The sequence below is a fragment of the Anopheles coluzzii genome, chromosome X (assembly GCF_943734685.1).
Source record: "Anopheles coluzzii chromosome X, AcolN3, whole genome shotgun sequence".
NCBI lineage: Eukaryota > Metazoa > Arthropoda > Insecta > Diptera > Culicidae > Anopheles > Anopheles coluzzii.
In genome coordinates this window covers 22038244-22058614 of record NC_064669.1, presented here as the reverse complement: position 1 = coordinate 22058614, position 20371 = coordinate 22038244, and the positions used below count along the sequence as shown (strand labels likewise).

Here is a 20371-nt window from a genome sequence, read left to right as displayed (position 1 = left end):
TTTCACAAATCAAACCAAAAAATCGCAATGAGTTCAAACGCTGCAATGTAAAATTGACTAAGGAATCGCTAGCTCACGCTGGAGGGTTTGCTGTGCAACGCGCTGAACTCTAATTCGCATCAACACTGATTGTGAAACCAGCATCCTGGAAAGTTCACTGGTAGTCCCTGGGGCCTGTCATCGAACTGAACGTGCTAAGCATGAAGTATAAGTTTGTTACACTAAGCTTTTTGGTTCTCCAGCCATGGTGCCCCAACGACCATCTTTCCGGCGGCTCTTGTCGCTAATACTCTGTCCACTTGTAAACATACGGCATACTACAGACTAGATCTTCGGCGACCGCCTAGTCCGCCTACCGTTAGATCCGCCGCTGGTTCATGACGGTGTTTTTTATTGTGGAGGTGCATACTTCCCCCTGCCTGCAGCGTATGCATCGATCAGGAAACAGTGTGGCAGTATGCAAGTTGCACGCTGGATAGGAGCGGTCCCGCAGCACCGCCATCATTCCGCACATCTGCATGCCCGTCATAGGTTCTAACCGCGTATAAACCGTCCGCCGTAGCAAGAATTGACTATTCGGCTACGTAGTACTCAAGTCCTGAGAAGGCCGGCATGACCGCGTTGGCTATTACGCCAATAATAATAATAATTGTATTATTAGTTGCGAGTCCGCCTTATAATGGTTATACAAGCTTTAGTAATAATAATATTAATAATAATAGGTAAAGACTAAATGTTATACAAATCGTATTCGCTCTCTTAATTGTCATGTAGTTTCAAAAAAATCAAAATGTCCTGCAAGTGCATTAAATTCGCGCATCATTACCGTCATGGGTTCATAAGATCCGTACTGCGTATTTCTAAAATTAGTTCTTAATAATTGTCGTTAGTTCTAAAATTAGTTCTTCATAATAATATTAATACAAAGAGCTTAGCATAGCAGTTCACACCCGGGGAAGAGTTTGTCTTGACTTTGTTGCTGCCGGGCTACCGCTGTGACGCGACAAATGCACGGAATGCACTCGACCAAAACATGAACCTACCGATCCGAACCCACTCCAAGGCATTGCCGCCCGCTAGCTGAATTGGAAAGAAATGTGCTAGATATCACACGCACGTTTGCTTAGATCGTGTGTCTTTTTAATACCCCCAACAGCAGAGCCGATCGCAAAGATGATGGTGGCAATCCGATAGTTGTGTTGTCTCTCAGGTAGCGGGATCGAAAATGCCTGGACTTTGTGGCCGCAGCGGATGAAAATGTACGCATCAGAATAAAATAGTTTTGGGGTTTCCAAACGCACGCACATATACAAACACGCGCGCAAACTCACACACACACACACACACACACACACACACACACACACACACACACACACACACACACACACACACACACACACACACACACACACACACACACACACACACACACACACACACACACACACACACGGAAGCTGTTGGAAGGTGTCAGGAGTTGTTTACAAGGACGAACGTCAAAATACGAGCTCCTATATAATAGCGGAAAATCGTGTGAAAGCGTCAATAAGTTGTGCGGAATAGTGCGGAACGTGCTTAGTAAGCCTAGGGCGCTTGCCCGTGAAGTGGAGATTGCCAGCTAGGTATAGAGAAGTGCAAGAGAACAGCATCGTACGGATTCGGCGCCGGCGACCCCGGCTGGGGCGGTCTCAATCCGGTGACAGTTCAGGACGGCGACAGCCCAATCACCAATCATTAACAATTCCCAAGCAGAAAATTTGAATTGGCCGTTGGTGGTGTAAGATCGGAGAATCATCTTAATACGTTCCTCGTATCACGGCCTGGAAGTTAAATCTGGTGGATGAGGAAAATTGGCACGTTCACCAAAAATACTCCCACTATCCCCCATCACACTCCTCCCCATAATCCCCTTTACTCGGTGTGCCTTAACACGGTCTTAACAGAGGCGGTAAAGACCTTCCTCGATCTCGGTGAGGCAAACACAGATAGTACTTGAGAAAAAAAAAGAAAAACCCAAAACAAAGCTGGAAGGGTAAGAATAATGCCGTCGGCACTCCGCTCCGGGGGTTTACCGGCTCACCGGCTGTCCAGTTCGTTGGAATTAAAACAAAAAAAGAGTGCCACGGGAACCAACCTCCCTTCATCACCCGAGATGTTGATATTGCGGCAGAATCTGGAAGAGACCAGGAAGAAAAATGAGTCTCTTCAGGAACAGCTAACTCAGTTGAGATGGCTCATGGAGGAGAAGCTCCGCGAGCAGCGAGAAGATGCACAGCGTAGAGAGGAAGAAGCGCGTCGCAGGGAAGAGGCCGCAAAAGCCGACAATGAGAAGCTGCGGGTGGAACAGCAGGAGACTCGCACTACATTAATTGCAATATCGGCACAGTTGAGAGACCTGCAACAGAAGAACCAGATGAAAAGGCAGCAGCAACATCAGCCTCCCCAGCAACCAGGGCCATCGACGTCAGCCGTCTCATTGCGGAACGTAGAGGTGCAGGCTCAACCAGAGGAAGACATTGACCACAGCTCGTTTGTTGAGGTAGTGCGCCGCAAGCCCCGCGGGATAAACAGCGGCAAGTCCTCTAGTCAGCAACGTGAGTAGCAGCAGAGATCGCTTCAGCAGCAGCAACAGCAGCAGCAACAGCAGCAGCAGCAGCAACAGCAGCAAGAACAGCAGCAGCAACAGCAACAGCAGCGGAAGATACGTCGGCCAAAGGCAGACCTCATAGAAGTTGTTCCCCAGGAGGGCCTTACATGGGATAGTGTGTACCGCAAGGTACGCGACACAGTGCGAGATGACCCAGCACACAAGAATCTCGAAGAACATATTGGGATGGGTAAGCGCACGCGAGCGGCCCTCCTTCGTATAGAGCTCAGCCGGTCGGCAGACTCCACTCTAGTGCTACAGGAAGTGCAGGAAATAATCGGAGTGTGTCGTAACGGAGATGACGGAACTACTGGTTACCCACATTGACCCACTTGCCGAGGAGCAGGAATTAAAAGCAGCTCTCAAAGAAGAGCTGCAGGTTAACGCTGGCGTGACAGCTGTAAGCATGTGGCAACTCTTTGATGGAATGAAGCGGGCAAGACTTCGTTTGCCGACCAAAGCAGCCAAGCAGCTTGCCGGACGAAAGTTGAGACTGTGCGGTTGCATCAGCAGTATAATGGAAGCCATGCCCGTCTCGGTAGATCGACAGCGATGCTACCGCTATCTGGAAAGAGGCCATCTGGCGCGCGATTGTCAATTTCCCGTGGATCGCCAACAGGCGTGTATTCGGTGCGGCGCAGACGGTCACTATGCCAAAAGCTGCACTTCCGAGATCAAGTGTGCTGCGTGCAACGGTCCCCACCGCATTGGCCATATCTCTTGTGCTCGTCCTGCAGCGCGATGCCTGCACTAAAAATTCTACAACTCAACGTAGACCACTGTCGGGAGGGCCAGGCCTTAGCACTACAAGCAGCGCGAGAGCACCGTGCTGACATATTGCTTCTGTCTGATATGCACAGGCCGCCTGAGAACAACGGGAGATGGGCGTATGATGTATCCAAGAAAGTAGCGGTAGTAGCCACCGGCTCGTACCCTATACAGCGAGTGTGGGGCAGCGAGCTACGCGGACTAGTCGCTGCTCAGGTAGCCGGTATCACATTCATCAGTGTATACGCCCCTCCAAGCTTATCAGCACATGAGTTTGAGCGACTATTGGGGGCCATTGAGTTGGAAGCCGCGTCTCATTCCCGCGTCGTAGTTGCGGGGGACTTCAATGCCTGGCACGAAGAGTGGGGCAGCGGGAGAAACGGGCAGCGTGGGATCGAGCTACTGCAAACTGTGGAAACACTGGGACTGTCGATCCTCAATCAAGGTCGCAAACCAACCTTCATCGGACGAGGTTTCGCGGCTAGTAGTGTCATTGATGTATCGTTTGCGAGTCGGGAGATTGTTCGCCCCGACACCTGGTCAGTGATCCCCTTCTCGAGGTCGGATCATGAATTAATAGCGTTCGAGGTCAAACAACCAGATGAGAACCCGGCCGGGGCGCAACAGCACCTGTCGCACCGCCCACAAAGGTCGACACGCAAGAATCCAGCAGGCCGACAGCATGACCGTTGCGATAGTAGGCGATGGAAAACGACCCAATTCAACCGACAGTCATTTCGAGTAGCACTACGCGCCAACAACTTCCAGGAGAGAGCGGTGAGCCATATTGGCATGATCAAGGGACTTGTCGACGCCTGCAGTGAAACTATGCAACGGATCTCTGGGCTGCACAAGAGCCCACATCACGACATGTATTGGTGGACCCCAGAGATCAAGCGCCTACGTGATGATTGCCTTGCCGCGCGAGAGAGAGTACAACTGTCTCACGATTTGGAGGAGAGGAGCATGGCGGCAGCAGCCCACCGTACAGCGAAAAGTCTGCTCGAGAAGGCCATCCGTACCAGCAAGCGCCAACAGTTCCAGGAGCTGATAGACATTGCCGAGACCAACGATTTCGGAACCGGTTATAGGGTGGTGATGTCCCGACTGCGGGGTAGCCCTGGGCCGCCTGAAACGGATCGCGCCGAACTGGAGAGGATTGTCTCTGACCTGTTCCCCACGCACCCACCCGTATCATGGCCTGTCTCTTCAGATGCTCCAACGACCGTCCCATCAGACAGCAGAGTAGAACCGCAAGAACTACTATCTATCGCTGCCGGGATGGTAACGAGGAAGGCCCCAGGTTTGGACGGGATTCCGAACGCTGCGGTGAAAGTGGCGATAGAGGAATACACGGAGGAGTTTTGTCGCCTGTACCAGGACTGTCTCTCGCGTGGCACCTTCCCGCCGTAGTGGAAAAGACAGCGACTGGTACTACTCCCGAAGCCTGGCAAACCCCCAGGAGAGAGCAGCTCGTATCGACCGCTGTGCATGCTTGACACACTTGGAAAGGTACTGGAGCGGCTCATTCTCAATCGCCTGAATCGTCACATCGAGCAACAAGACTCACCGCAGCTGTCTGATGCCCAGTATGGATTCCGCCGAGGACGTTCTACCATCAGCGCGATCCAGCGTGTTGTTGACGCGGGCACAGCGGCCAAGTTGTTCCGCCGCACGAACACCCGCGATAAACGCTGCCTGATGGTGGTGGCACTGGACATCCGCAATGCATTCAACACTGCCAACTGGCAGGCAATCGCCGACGCGCTGCAAAGTAAGAATGTCCCGTCATACCTGATGAAGATCATAGGAGCCTACTTTGAAGGACGCAAGGTGCTGTTTGACACTAGCGAAGGCCCTGTCGAACGTCACATCAGCGCAGGAGTTCCACAGGGGTCCATACTGGGCCCTACACTGTGGAATATGATGTATGACGGGGTTTTCGGAGTTGGGCTGCCGCCGGGGGCAGAGATCATTGGCTATGCTGATGACCTGGTGCTATTAGTCCCAGGCACAACTCCGACAACAGCAGCAGCAGCAGCGGAGGAAGCAATGGCAGCAGTGGAACAGTGGCTTCTCGAGCACCGCTTGGAACTGGCTCATTCTAAGACGGAGATGACGGTGATCTCTAGCCTCAAGCAGCCTCCAGAGGAAGTTTTTATCACTTTCGGCGGAGTGAACGTGCCGTTCTCGCGCTCCATAAAGTACTTGGGGGTGCGTGTACATGACCACCTATCATGGGTACCCCACGTTAAGGAGAGAACTCTGAAGGCCACGCGGATTGTGCACGCCGTCAATCGACTCATGCCAAACCTCCATGGGCCAAGGACCTCGAAGTCTCGCTTGCTGGCAAATGTGGCCGACTCGACCATGCGCTACGCAGCACCTGTATGGCACGAAGCGATTGGCAATCAAGAGTGCTGCAGATTACTTCGTCGGGTGCAACGTAAGTCGGCAATTGGCGTGGCCAGAACGTTCCGAACGGTTCGTTACGAGACTGCAGTGTTGCTTGCGGGACTCTTGCCGATCTGCCTGGCAATCAAGGAGGACACCCGAGTGCACAGTCGCCGTGGAACAGGTTTAAACTGTGCAATACGGAGGGCGGAGCGCCAGCGGTCCATGGAAGAGTGGCAAGCAACGTGGGACGCAGACGCCGCCAACGAAGGAGTTATACAAAAACAAACAGTAAACAAAAACCACCGTCATGAACTAGCGGTGGATCTAAAAGTAGGCGGACTAGGCGGTCACCGAATATCTCTAGTCTGTAGTATGCCGTATGTCTACAATTGGACAGAGTATTAGCGATATGGGCCCCCTGGATAGATGGCCGTTGGGGCTCCGTGGCTGGAGAACCATTTGCACCTCCCCTCCCTCCATGGCGACTACAATTTTAGGGCCTGTGACCGATGATCGTAGGGGTCCCATGGGCACCCTCCCCCCTCCTTCCCTCCAAACCGCCGGCAATTTAAGTATACTGTTCAATCTCCCAACGGCTGTGTGCCAGTACCCCCTCCTCCTGGTCATCAGCCACCATTTACAGGGACCTCAACTCGTCTTTCCGCCTAGGGCCCCCGATTTCCCTACTCTGCCACTGTCATGAACTCCTTCCTTTCTTTGACCGATCGTTCATAACATTCCGGAAGAGCATAGATTCGGCGACAGTTTTGCATACACACATGCGCAAACTGCTCAGCATATCGGTGTAATCTACAGAATACGAAAGCAAAAGATTAAGGTAACAAAATTATGCTTAATGCTTAACACGTTCAGCACAATGACATGCCCCAGAGACTGCTAGTGAACTTTCCAGTATGCCGGTTTCACAATCAGCTTGCGTTCTTGATGCTGGCGGAACGGAAAGTTGATGAAAATCAGCGCCGGGCTGAACGTGTCAATGCGAATTAAGGTTCAGCGCGTTGCACAGCAAACCCTCCAGCGTAAACTAACGATTCCCTAGTCATTTTTATATTGCAGTGATTGAACTCATTGCGATTTTTTGGTTTGATTTTTGAAAATGCAACTTCATCGCCGCAATGTTTGTTAACGGCATTCTTAGGCGCCACAACAGCTCGCGAGCATTGACCACACGCAAGAAAGAGATGGCGCTATGGAGGGAAAAAGCACGGACGACGGCTGACAGCGATTGGCCGTCTGACGCACTAACACATCCAAACCTTCGACAGCGCGCTCAGGCGAGGGGTATGAGGCGGAGCCAGGGACGGGTAGCTCGACGAGCTGCTTGACAAATTTGCCGTTGGAGGGAAAAGGAAGGCATGATAAAATTCTCAGAACTCCATGATTTCTTCCGTCGCTTTGCGCTGCGGGTTTATCATTATTGGTTTTTGCTCTCTAGCTACATTGAGCGAGAGTTTGAGAAGTTTTCGATCGCTTTGCGCAGCATGGTGTGAATGTGTGCGTTCACTTTCAACTAGCGCTCGCAGTTTGGCTTTCTCGCAGTGGCTTGCTGGTGTCGGTATCTCGATCGCACTAGTGCAGCGAGTTTTCTTCGTGCGATCCCTTTCTCGCTCTCACACAAAATCGTCAGTACAGTTTAAGCATTCGCAGTGTGAGGTCGCGCGCGTGTTAGCCTAAGTCCCGGGTGCTCGATGTAATTTGAAATGAAGTGTTGAAGTGTTATTTATTTCAATTCGCATTATTGCGGCTTCGGTCGTATTTTCAAGTGGTAAGTGTTGTTGTGTTCATTGAAATAAAGCAGCGTTAATCTTTCATAATTCAATATGAATATGTAAATTACGTTGCTTTATTTCAATGCTTTTTTACAGTATTCAACATAAACAACTGGATACAGGTCTGGAAAACTCGCTAATAATTCACCTTTTTAATAAACACACCTTGCTGCAAATGATATGCTCATCATGGGTTGAAATCTTGTGTTGCGACAAAACTCAACGCGCTAGATAACTGGGTTAGCAACGAGCACATTATAGAGTAGTAACATGCAATAGATGTCGCAAGAAGCGTGGCTGAGAAGCACTCCATGGTGATGTCAACACTACCAACGATTGCGCTTGCTTCACTCTTCCGGCCCGATCGGTCGAGACTAGTGATGAACGGGTCGACCCGAACCTCTCGGGTCGGAGCCTTCTGTAAGCGTCCCGGAGTCGTTCGGGTTGACACGAAGGTACAAGTAGGTTCAATAGGTGCAACAACTCCGATCCGGGTTGACCCGAATTCGCTTCACCCGCGGGTCGGAATGAACTCACCTTGGCCCGACTCGACTCGAACTCACTGCACCAACGGGTCGGAGTCGCTTATGCTTTCTCGCACCTACCCATCAGTCGGGTCGACCCGAACTCATTGCACCCGCGAGTCGGATTTGATACCAACTCCCACTTGGCGCACCCACGGGTCGGAATCGATTCCGACTGGCTCTCACCCGACTCCGGGTCGGGTCGTGAAATGAATCGTATGGCCTATCACTAGTCGAAGACCTATCGTGGAAGCCGCTAAATCGTGAAAGGTTTTAAAATCCCCTAACTGCAGCAGGCGTATTTCTCATGCGTCTGTGATTATTTACGAAGCAATCAAGTGTTTCAAAAATATCACCGAAACTTCTCCATTCTAATTACGACGAAACCCCTGATACTTACAGTGTAGTTCTAGCCAGCTCAACATCGGAAGCGAACAATTCAATGCCGTAAAATACATTTCAATAATCACAATGAAAATTCGAATGATCTGTTCTTGGTTGCTCGATATACGCTCGACATTCATTTGACAAAGTTGAATAGCAAGTTTACGGATTGGAAAGGAAGCTTACATTGTTGAGCTTGCTAGAGAGGTACTGTATAAGTTGTTGCAGCAATAAAGAGAAACTATGCTTTGAGATGATTTTACAGTTTTTTAATTTTTGTTTGTGCAATCTTTTTTACATCCAACGAAAAATGTATGATAACCCAAGCGAAACCTTGTATATCAGATAGTATCGAATAAAAAAACTTACAGTGTATGCTCAACGAAATCCGCTTTGATACTGAAGGAGGTACTCCATTGGATGCGATGCATAAATACGAACCCATCTCGCTTCGTGAAATTTTTGACAGTTTCAGAACTTCCCCGCGGTATGATGGTACTAAAAATTGTAAAAAGATGTTAAAGATATTTGATAACCTGTTCTAAATACAAATTTTCAATTATTTTATTTTGATACATAACACAAAGTTTTATCATAAATCAAAAACAATCTTAAATGAAGTGAAAAATGTACGCAACATTGAACAAAGCTTTTTGATGAAACTTTTAGCCTTTTGACTGCACATTCAGCGGAAAATCACAATTTTCTTTAATTTTTCCCCCTTCTCCAACCTTTAGAATGTTCGACCGTCAATCTCACAGCCTCAATGCTTTCCCACACCCGAACGCTTCCACCATAGTGGTTTTCGTAAATATTTTACGCTGTTTATCAGGTATATGCTTACACTTTACCAACCCTCCATATCCAATCGCTACCTTTGTTGCGGTGATGGTAAAATTACCGTTCAGAGCGTGATATTCACACTCGCAAACCACTATCTAATCATTTTACCTCAGACCCAGACATTACCATCTCCTGACAGTTTACAATTCTTGACATATCCTTCTGAGCAAGCCATATTATAAAACACTGTAGTTGTGTACAATCTTTTCTCTATTTACACGAATTAGAGTTTCATGATTGTTTAACAGTTCTTTAAAACTAACTTGCCGCATTGATTAAAACTTAACTAGGTTCACAAGTCAGGAATACTAACATTTTTTTTATTTTATTAGGAACGTATAATTCGCATATCTCAGGGAAAGTCTGTAAGTTCACTCGCCTTGACTTTTATTTCGGTACACATTACCAATTTGCTGGGGTGAAACCTCCAAACTAAAATTTCTTATTTTTGTTACAGGGTTTTCCAATTGAGTTTAGACTACATTAGACTAGCAGCATACTTTTTATGAATAGTCGCAATAGATTCTTGACTAGCATCCTCTAGTTTTGATTACGAGCAATGGATTATTGACTTGGAGCAATTGATTTCAGCAGGCCGGTTGCTAGCGCGGACTGACCAGATTGTTTTTAGAGGCTATCGGTAGGAAATCTAAAGCAAATTCGGTAATTTTCAGTATAAACAACTTTTTATTCACTCATAAAATCTATTAAACTCCAATTTTATGGTTGAACGATACTTAGAAAAATATTTGATTTTTGGTTAGAAAAAATGAGTTTCAGTTTGCTCAATTGTAAACCGATATTCGATCGTAAATCGATAGAACATATGGTCACTTTGAAAATCTTGCTTAACCTTCATTTCTATACCCAAGCTCCCGACCACGCTGGTTTTCGCTGGACTTTTCGGGGATAATTCGTTAACGAATTATCCCCGAAACCATCAACGATATACAGACCTTTTTCTGGGACAGTGCACACACGTGAAGGATAAACCCATGCAAAAAAGAGCTACAAATAGAAATTAACATTCGGATTCACTCCCTCCCCTCATATTCCAATTCATGCTCATGCTTCATCCTTGATGCTACCAACCACATCGCTAATTCTACTTCGAATCACTTTGCCAGTTGCGCCACCATATTATTATTCATGATCGTGCTATTTGCTTGATATTTTGTATGAAGGGGTACTGCTACTAAATGAATTAAAAGAAATAAATAACAATAAATAACAGATTGACTATTAAACACGCATTTTTAACAATGAGTACATGGGTCTGAAGTTACTGGAGCTGCATATTTTAAAAAGAAATCAAAACTTTAAATCATCAATGAAAACAATAAAAATGGAATTGAACTCATGTCGACCATGTTGCAAACATTACAACGGTTATGGTCCGGTAATTTGACCATAACTAGTACTAGATGAACATGAATCGTGATTTATTAGCTTTAAACCCTTTAAATATAGCACAATGAACAATGACATGTGTAAAAGCTCATCGATGCGTGTGAGAGAGTAGAGATGATGAATAGAAAGAGATGGCACAAGTTTATGTTCATTATCCCCGAAAAATTTTGCTTGGGTAACCACCTATCCGGGTTTGTTTTGCACTTTAAATTATGAATATCTTTCAAAAGAATTCATATATTGACTTGAAATTTTAGGAATGCCTAGAAAAATATGTTTCCTCCCAGTACAAAAAATCAGAATTGAAAAAATAATAAATAATATTTTTTAACATTTTTTTTCAATTTGTATCCCTTACTTCTATGACCACCTACCGTGTAGGTCATACATTTTGTATGGGAGTTTGCATTTCTGGATGGTAAATTGATCATATCATCTGTTTTAGTAGTTGAAATGACTTCAAATTTTCAGAGAAGCTGCATAAAACTTTGTTCTTGCCAGTATTTCGAGAATTTTCGAGCCAGTAGAATTTTCTAAATTATTTTTCATATATATTTTTTTATTTTAACTTTTTTTACCCTTTACTCCTATGACCACCTACCCGGGTAGGTCATACATTTTACGAACATACATATACGTCATACGTGCATTCGTTAGAATGATGTCTAAGATTAGTTTGAGTTCTGCACAGCTCACGGATTAACTGTGTGATATTCCTATGACAAGACTTTTGTGGCTAGCTGTGCGGTCGTCGGTGTTATCATGCTCTTTCCCGTCGGTGGTTTGGATTTCTGGGGTACTACGGAGGGATTTACTCTCTCGTGGCTTCACTGGGGTTTGTGCCGCGTGGGGTGATGACGTGTATCATCGTTGTGCGTCTTGCTATCAATCAGATGACGACGAATTGCGCGATCTCGACCCCTGCTATGAAAAATGATTCTATTCGAGAAAGGCTTGGATCCGTTAATATCTGCAATGTCCGAGTACACCCGAAATAAAGTTTTTCAATGATTGCGAGAACGCAATGTCTAGCAACCATATAAATTGTATTATTATTATTATTATTATTATTATACTCTATGATTTAGCTATAAGACCGAAACCGTTTCTCCTGAATAAAACAATCTTGTTAGTGGACACAAATTTTGAAAAAAAGCATTGGCCTATGGAAAACATGAAAAAAAATCTCCTACAAATTTCATTTAGATACACATTTTCTAGAATGTATGAAATTTATTTTGAATAAAAATTGTAACTGTTGTGACTTAACTGTTACCCAAATATTAAATAAGCGGAACTGCTAACTATCCGATTTTTGTAAAACTAAGTAGCAGTCCGTGTTACCATTTGAAGAGACGTTTTGGCCCGCATGGTATTTTGAGTTTGATTTTGCTGAGCTAAAGCATTATTTTGCAAATCAACAGTTATTGGGCCCCTTTCTATTTTAAGTTAGTGTTGAGACACAGGCACGGAAGCCCTGTCATCTAATCGTGTTTAACAAAACACGAAGATCGTTTCGTTGAGCTTTGAGCTTTTGGCTCGGGCGATTAGTTTATAAGTATAACTGTAGTTCTAGAAATAAACTCTCTTCTAATTTTGCAACTGAACAAGCCACAACCACCGGTAAATATCGAACGCTAGAAAAGTTACACCAAAACACGAAAGAAAAGATTATCCGAAATCGTAAGATTGAACAGTTAGTATGATAAAATTTCAGCCTATCAGCTGTTTGCATTGTATAGCAGTATTCGAGCAGCTATCTAAGTGGGTGTGATACACAGGTGGGCTTTATCTAAGGTGTATGTATTTAGAAGGCAAATTTTTATTGTTTATGCTTCTGAAAGAAGAGTTGTAGAGTGTTTTGTGTATTCATCAAACCTCTAGAAAGTTTGTTTGAACAAAAATTTTCACCCATCCAAAACATGCTATGTAAACACCCCCGCTGCGCAAAGCGAACGAAAACTTCTCAAACTCTCGCTGTAGCTAAAGAGCAAGAACCAATAATGATAAAGCGAGATGAAAAGATGTGGAAGAAGGGTAAAAGGGGAGAAAGAGAACGTGGGTGTGAACTATTTTCCGGCCATTATCATTTTTGCGCCAACATGGTCGCGTACCAGAGTTTGTTTTTATCAGAAAGAGATAAACACATACAGCGCGCTCTCTCAAATGATCGTAAACGCTTCAATCAATCAAGAGCTTCGATCGGTTCTTCAGACGTTTCTGCTCGCTTTCTTGATCGGTTTCGGCAGAAAGCGAGCTAGAAACCGAGCTCAAAAGCTGCTCGATTTTGTTGTGCGGGCTGCTTCGATCGCAACGGTATATGTTATAAGAATCACTATGAAGAATCATGTTGGAAGGAATCGATTCATTTAACCATGTTTCAGTAAGTGTAAGTAAGTGCATTTCAAACCCTGATTTATTCGCAGAAAGGCGCAGTTCATTATATTTAGTGCCAAGGCCTCGAACATTTTGGTAATAGATCACGAAAGGGTCTGTAAACTGTTGCGGAGGTGTGGGAGACTAAGCTCCGTGAACCCGCTACAGAATCTTCAGTTGGATAGCCTCTAGGATCTCGGTCATCTAGGATAGTGATTGAATCCCGTGTTGCGGGGCTGGCGATTGATGTTCCAAAAAATGTTTAGGATGAGCGGTAGTTTTAGGTTCAGCTGAAGAGGAATTTGTACTATTTGTACGATGCAAAGAAAGAGAAAGGTCAAATCGAGCCTTTTCGTGTGAACGTTGCTTTGGTAGGTCACGATCGACAAACTCACGAATAGTAAGGGAAACTGGACATATAGTTGATTGAAGCGCGAGATCCTTAAGTGATTTAGGAATACTCACTTTAAACGAGATAAAGGACATCAAATCAATGTTCACACCCTTTCTCGTGAAACGGTAAACATCAATATTGTCAGTTGGTAGCACAGCTTTAAGCCATACACGCATATCATCAGCGGAGACATGTGATTTGATGTTCGTGAAGTATAACCAGACCTTCTCAGCTTTGCTAGTGTTTGTTCAGCATTTGTTCGGTATTTGTTCGGCAGCTTCCAGCACTAATATCACTAGTCGGCTTAGTACGATGATTGTCGTGGTTGCAGTTATCGTTAGTATCAAAAGCTTCCACAGTGTTGGTATCGTTCGCGGCTTGTTGGGTATCAGCAGTGAGCTCCGTTGAGTTGATAAATGTAAGGCGAGAGGATTCTTTTTTGGTCGTTCTGGTTGTATTAGTGACATTGAATGACGTTACATTAGTGGAAGTGTGCGTTCGCGGTGCATTAGAATTAGACGGCATAGCTAATATGGGTATTAGCTTATCAGCGAGAGCGAGGATCTCGGGAAGCAAATCGCTCTTGATTGTCAATTTAAGCGAAGAGAGAGTCAATTGAGGTGAGAATATCTTTTTTCACCAATTTGACTAGTGCTACTATCTCATAAGTGAGAAGTGATTTTGTGCCATTGCGAATCTTTTTATATATTTCGCACAACCATAATTATTGATTATTTCCACCAAGCTCGCGAGTAGAATCACGGGATAAACCAATGCATTGCAATGGGTATTGTTTATTGAGCTAAATAAATAAAAGGAATTATTTGTGAACAAGAAATAAAACATGGTGTCAGAAGTGCTGGTCAGCTAAAAGTTGAAGGACGTCATCAATATCGTCATAAACAGGAGTAATTGCTAAAAAAAAAGCTGAGTTGTGATCATCTCTACGCCATTTTGTTTCATATCCATCGAAAAACTCTGGCAACTATAGAAAATGGATGCGACGCAATTAGCTCTTTTTTGGAACACCAGACGAAAATGCTGGGACATATGATGAAACAAATGAGTAGCCAAAATTCACCGAGCACAAGTAGAGAAATTTTACATGCTCCATCCGTGCCAACACCGTCGCCGCTGATGCTAGAGCGGGACATAGAAGAAAACTTAGGTTTTTTTAGAAAAGCTGGAGAGATTATTCGCAAGCAACGGGAATCGATAAGTGGCCAGAAAGTCAGGCAGAACAAAAGGTGAGTTTTCTGCTATCCATCATTGGGGAAGAAGCAAAAAAGAAATTCTTTAATTTTGAGCTAACAAGTGAGGAACGTGCGACACTAGAGGCAGTGCTTAGCGCAATAAGAAAAAAAATTGTCACAAAAAGAAACATTTTGTTGGACCGCTTGGATTTCTTTAATGCGGAACAATCAGGCCATGAATCTATAAATGAATACTGTACGAGATTAAAGGTAATGGCAAAGGTTGCAAAACTGGGCACACTGTTAGATGAAATGATCATATACAAGCTCGCTACATCAAATTAATGACCAAACATTCGTCATAAATTGCTTTGTATGTCAGACGTAACGGTACAAAACATATTAGACATATGCAGAGTAGAAGAAATTTCCTCTCGTCGAGTGAATGAAGTCGAACCTCAGTAAATAAAATCAAGAAATTTAAGAATAAACAAAAAAGCTTGTCACAATTAAAATCTTGCAAATTTTGTGGCAATAAACATGAGTTCGTAAAAGCAGTCTGTCCAGCATTTGAAAAAAATGTCGCAAGTGTAATGGAAAAAATCATTTCGAAAAAGTATGTCGAAAAAACTTCGACCGCGTTACATAAGTTAAAGAAGAAGCCACTTCAGATGAATCTGCTTCAGAAGATGGCCATGAATATGTTTAATATATTTAATATGTTTATTGATTAATCCATCGGGATCTTGAAGATCCTACATGAATGTACTTAAATTAGTGCTTATAGACTATGTAAGGTACATAAATCGATAGGAGAGAACAGGTGCACAAGAATAGAAAATGTATTTTGAAAATAAAATTATTACGTAAGTTGTGTCCTGAGTCTATCTCTAAAAACATTCTGTGGTATGTTGAAATCAAATAAATCAAAGTTATTTATGAAAGTTCGACACATAGCTAACATAGCATCAGACTGGCCAAAACGAGTTCTATAACGAGGGACGGATATGAATTGACGTGTACGTAGATTCCTAGATGGCGCGTTAAATTCTATCGTAGCTAATAGAGTAGGAGTATCAATGTGGTGGTTAAGTAGTCCTGATATAAAAAGGCATTTAGCTATCTCACGGCGCTTTTTCAACGACTGAATCCCTAAAAGCAGACACCGGGAATGGTATGACGGTAACACATCGCCCTGTCGCCATGGTAAGAGTCTTACAGCATATCTAGTCGCTTTTCTTTGGATGGCCTCGATTCGATTACTCCATTGTTCGGTACAGGGGTCGCTAACAATACTGCCATATTCTAACACTGATCGAACGTAGGCACAGTAGATGGTTTTTATGGTCATAGGATTACGGAAACCTTGCGTTGATCGAATAATCCAGCCCAGTAGTTAGTTCCCTCTGGATACTATATACTCTAGGTGATCGTTAAATGTTAAACGTGTGTCGAGAATGATCCCAAGGTCGCGGAATGTATCGGTGCGTTCAACGGATATGTTTTTAATCTGGTAGTTGAATCGTGTGCAAGACCGAGAACGGTAAAAAGACAAAACACAACATTTTTCGATACATAGCACCATTGCATTATCACGGCACCATATGCTAAATAGGTTGATGGCGTGTTGAAGATTGATGCAGTCATTGGTATCGTTGATAGGAGCGAACAGCTTAACGTCATCGGCAAACAGAAGAAAACGGTGTTCCGCTAGCAATTGCCCTACATCGTTTATATAAAGAATGAAGAGCAGCGGGCCCAAATTGCTGCCTTGAGGCACTCCTGAGGTGCCAACCACCTCTCTAGAAGTATGATCGTTTACCTTGATCTTGTATGAGCGTTCTGTGAGGTAGGAATGCAACCACTTAACTATTTGTTCCGAAAACCCTAACTTCTGCAATTTGGCGATTAAAATGTCGTGTGAGATGAGGTCGAAAGCAGCTTTGAGATCGGTGTAAATAGCATCCACTTGACCTCCGGAGTCGAGATTACGTTTGCAGAAACTAACGAATTCAGTGAGGTTCGTTAATGTTGAACGTTTGGGTACGAACCCGTGTTGGTTATCCATAATGTCATTCGATGTAGCGGAGAGCATAGGGCCGTAAAGCAGAAGCTCAAAAGCTTTTGATACCGCACAAAGTGATGTGATACCGCGATAGTTTGAAGCACATGAGCGATCCCCTTTTTAAAATATTGGTACCATCCACGAGGTCTTCCATAAGCGTGGGAAAATATCGTGGGAACACAGTGACGTGTTGTATATGTTTGTTAATACAGGTGCTAGGGACTGATAGCATTTACTGATGATGTAACTCGGAATGCCATCGGGACCAGGAGCTGTAGATGGTTTAAGGCTTTTGAGGCACTTTTCTACTGTGCGTATATCAAACGTAGGAATGGTGTAATCAATCATGTTTAGAGGTGTGTAAGATGTGGCCCTTGAGATCACCGTTTGATCTACAATTGGGGTCGAGAAGGCATCGGAAAATCGTTCAGCGAAAATGTTGCAAATATCTTCGGGTGACGTGCCCACGGAATCATTATATTTGATTGTGCTTGGAACTACGTTTGAGCGTCGTCTGCTGTCCATGAAGCGCCAAAATTTTCGGGGATGTCGGAGAAGGTACCTTTCGATTGAAGATATATATTGCTTCTATCTTGATCGGTTATACTGACGGTATGCATGTATAGCGTTGTTACGATTTTCCCTAGTGATATTACTTCTCATAAAACGGTGTCGACTAATGGCTTTGTTTTTGGCTCGTTTGAGGATGATAAGCCTGTTATTACTCCATGCTGGAGAGCGTTTCTGGTGCATAATTTGTGTACAAGATTGTAGAGCATCTTTCATGAAAATCGTGAAGGCATGAACAGCGTCGTCAACAGATGGAAAGTTTGAGCAGTTAAAAGTAGAACCGAATAGAATTATTCTTTCCTCCAGTTTGACGATATTAGCCTTTGAATAATTTAATCGTTGCTGATGTGTGTTGCTTGGATGGGAGCTAGACTCATGAGGATCATAGCGACGTATTGACCATTCGAGTGCAGGATGATAATTGTCGAGCTTGAGCAGAGCCGGTTCGGATTTAGACTCGGCAGAACAGATCTCAGCGGGGTTGGAGTTAGCAAAAATTAGATCGAGTTGTCGGTCTATAGAATTTCTAACGTTGCCTAATTCATAAAGGCCGTTTGCTGCCATAACATCGATGAAAATATGATTATTTCGAGACTTAGATGACGGTTTATAGTGCATGAAAGTGGAGCGCAATGGTACATCCTCGACATCGGCTGGATTGAGTTTGGACCACGTAATGTCCCATTTGTTAAAATCTCCAGCGACAAGCAGAAGATCGTTATCTCTCATGCGTGATGAAATTTCGCGTATACTTTCCAGATGTTTGTTAACAATTATGTCGTTATATGCGTTGTACGATGGAATATACATGTCACCGATATAAACGAAAATATTGCCCAATCGAATTTTGACCCACAACTGTTCCATAGTTCGATCCGTCGGTGCAATTTCACAAGATGAAAGAGAGCGAGAGCAGGCTATTAGAACACCACCACCGATGGAGAAAGTGCTGTTGATGGTGGTTCTATCGCATCGGTAAATAGAATAGCGATCGTCGTTGATTGTTTATGTTATTGTTCAACCAGGTTTCAGTTAATATTACGATTTTGTATTCAGTTTCTGAAAGTACTAGTCTTAGATCATTTAGTTTTTTACGCAAGCCTCGAACATTTTGGTAGTACATCGGTAGGTACAGTATCGGACATTAAGATAGGACTCTGGTTTTTTCAACGCACCGTGCACTTGTTTTGCCACGTTACTTGTGTTTGGGTGTGTGTGTGTGTGTGTGTGTGTGTGTGTGTGTGTGTGTGTGTGTGTGTGTGTGTGTGTGTGTGTGTGTGTGTGTGTGTGTGTGTGTGTGTGTGTGTGTGTGTGTGTGTGTGTGTGTGTGTGTGTGTGTGTGTGTGTGTTTGAGTGTGTGAGTGCATGTGTGTGTATGTGTGTGTGTGTAGTAGAAAGAGAGTGTGCTTTTTAATGTGTATTTGCAAGTGCACGTGTTTGTGTCTGAAAAACGTAGCTTGCCATTATGTCATATTGCGTTGAAAGTATTCTGATAATGTGTGTTATCATGTGAAACATCGTGCGTTTACACTTGGATAAAAGCTAAAGTTTGCATCGACAGCAGCTCTTGTTCCTCGGACGACAACGCAGGTGTGCTGATTGATGAATGTGCATGCGCAGCGATGCAAAATGGACACGCGCACAATAGCAATGAACTCGGCATTCCCTCACAGGTGTTTCTCCAGTGCACGCCATTGAAAGGCCTTCGTGCATCTCTGCGTTGCACGTTGTGTGCGCATGAGAAACTTCGTGCGTGCATTCAGCTGGCGCGCAGGAGTTCTTTTCAATGTGCGTTTTGTTTCATGAGCGCGGCAGTATTCTGTTCTCGATTTTGAAGGGAAGACGCTTACTCGCGTACTCGTTGATAGTTTTTATCCATGCGATGTTTTCACTGCTCGACAACGATGTAATTCATCGCGTATAGAAGTAGAACGCAGGCTGAGCACGGAATCAGCCGTGTCCATGTTTTTAACCAGCGCGTTCTTGACGGTCCAAGCAAGCAATGTTAGTAACAATGGGTCGAGGTAAACGTTGTACCGATTATCAGCGCCATATCATTAAGCGAATGGCGGCTGCTGGCATTAAGCGCAAAACGATCGAGTTCGTAATGGAACGATCACGCACTTTTGTGGCAAACGCGCTTCGGACAACCGAAACGCGCTTAGACAACCGAAACGCGCTTGGACAACCGAAACGCGCAAGTCAACCGGACGTCTTCAGAAGACCACGACGAAAGAAGACCGTAAAATTGTTAATATATCGAAAAAACATTGATCGCGAGGGCGGAGGTCCTGCTTATTACATCCAAAACCTAACCCAAAACACAAAAAAACTACTAACAAAACTATCCGAAACGACCTACTTGTGAAACAAACACACACACCAATACACATTCAAACATTCATACACACACACACATGCACACACACATGTACACACACATACACACACATTCACACACACAAAAACACAAACACACAAACCACACATAAACCTGTCCCAACGGGTGCATGCTGCGTTGAAAACACTAGGGTCCTATCATTCTGTCCGATACTGTATGTTGTTGTTTTGTTGTTGATATTCAATTGCTATTCATCTGACGGACCGGCTTCCGCAGAATCATCAGTCCGTTTAGTGTTAACTCGTCGCGGTCTTTTTTTAGGAGCAGCTAAGCATTCTGGAGGAGATCTGGTAGGTGTAGTGGTGACAAGCATTCGCTCGTTGAGATCCTGCTGTGGTTCAGTTGTAAACAAACCTGCATCTGTAGTGGTCATAGCAGGAAAGGAAATCGGACCAGGCTGCGAGTGCATATCTGTAGTGGTGGTTGATATCGGAGCGCTTATTCCGGACCACGAGAGTGGATTGTGATAGCTGTCTACAGTGAGAGTGGCAGGGTGATCGTGTGTGAGTTGATGTATCGAGTTAGTATCGATGACGGCGCGTGTGTTGGGATTATTATTGTTGTTGTTCCGGTAGTCACGAAACTCTCGGTATGTTAGACCGGAGG

General features: G+C 44.5%; 2 protein-coding genes across 4 annotated transcripts in view; both read right to left on the bottom strand.

Annotated features, from left to right (window-relative positions):
- The window catches only part of LOC120958021 (lachesin), a 234145-nt gene that overhangs the window by 18323 nt on the left and 195451 nt on the right, over positions 1-20371 (bottom strand). For 2 of the 3 annotated variants that reach the window (XM_040380575.2, XM_040380561.2), the window contains exon 7: positions 8883-9011. The exons of the other annotated variant lie outside the window; for it this stretch is intronic. In XM_040380575.2, coding sequence (XP_040236509.2) covers positions 8883-9011 — 129 coding nt within the window. The remainder of the gene's footprint in view (positions 1-8882; positions 9012-20371) is intronic. 3 annotated transcript variants of the gene reach the window in all.
- LOC125906744 (uncharacterized) overlaps positions 18375-20371 on the bottom strand; it is a 185444-nt gene continuing 183447 nt past the window's right edge. The window contains exon 2 of the mRNA XM_049607074.1: positions 18375-19722. The gene's annotated coding sequence lies outside the window, so the exon portion shown is untranslated. The remainder of the gene's footprint in view (positions 19723-20371) is intronic.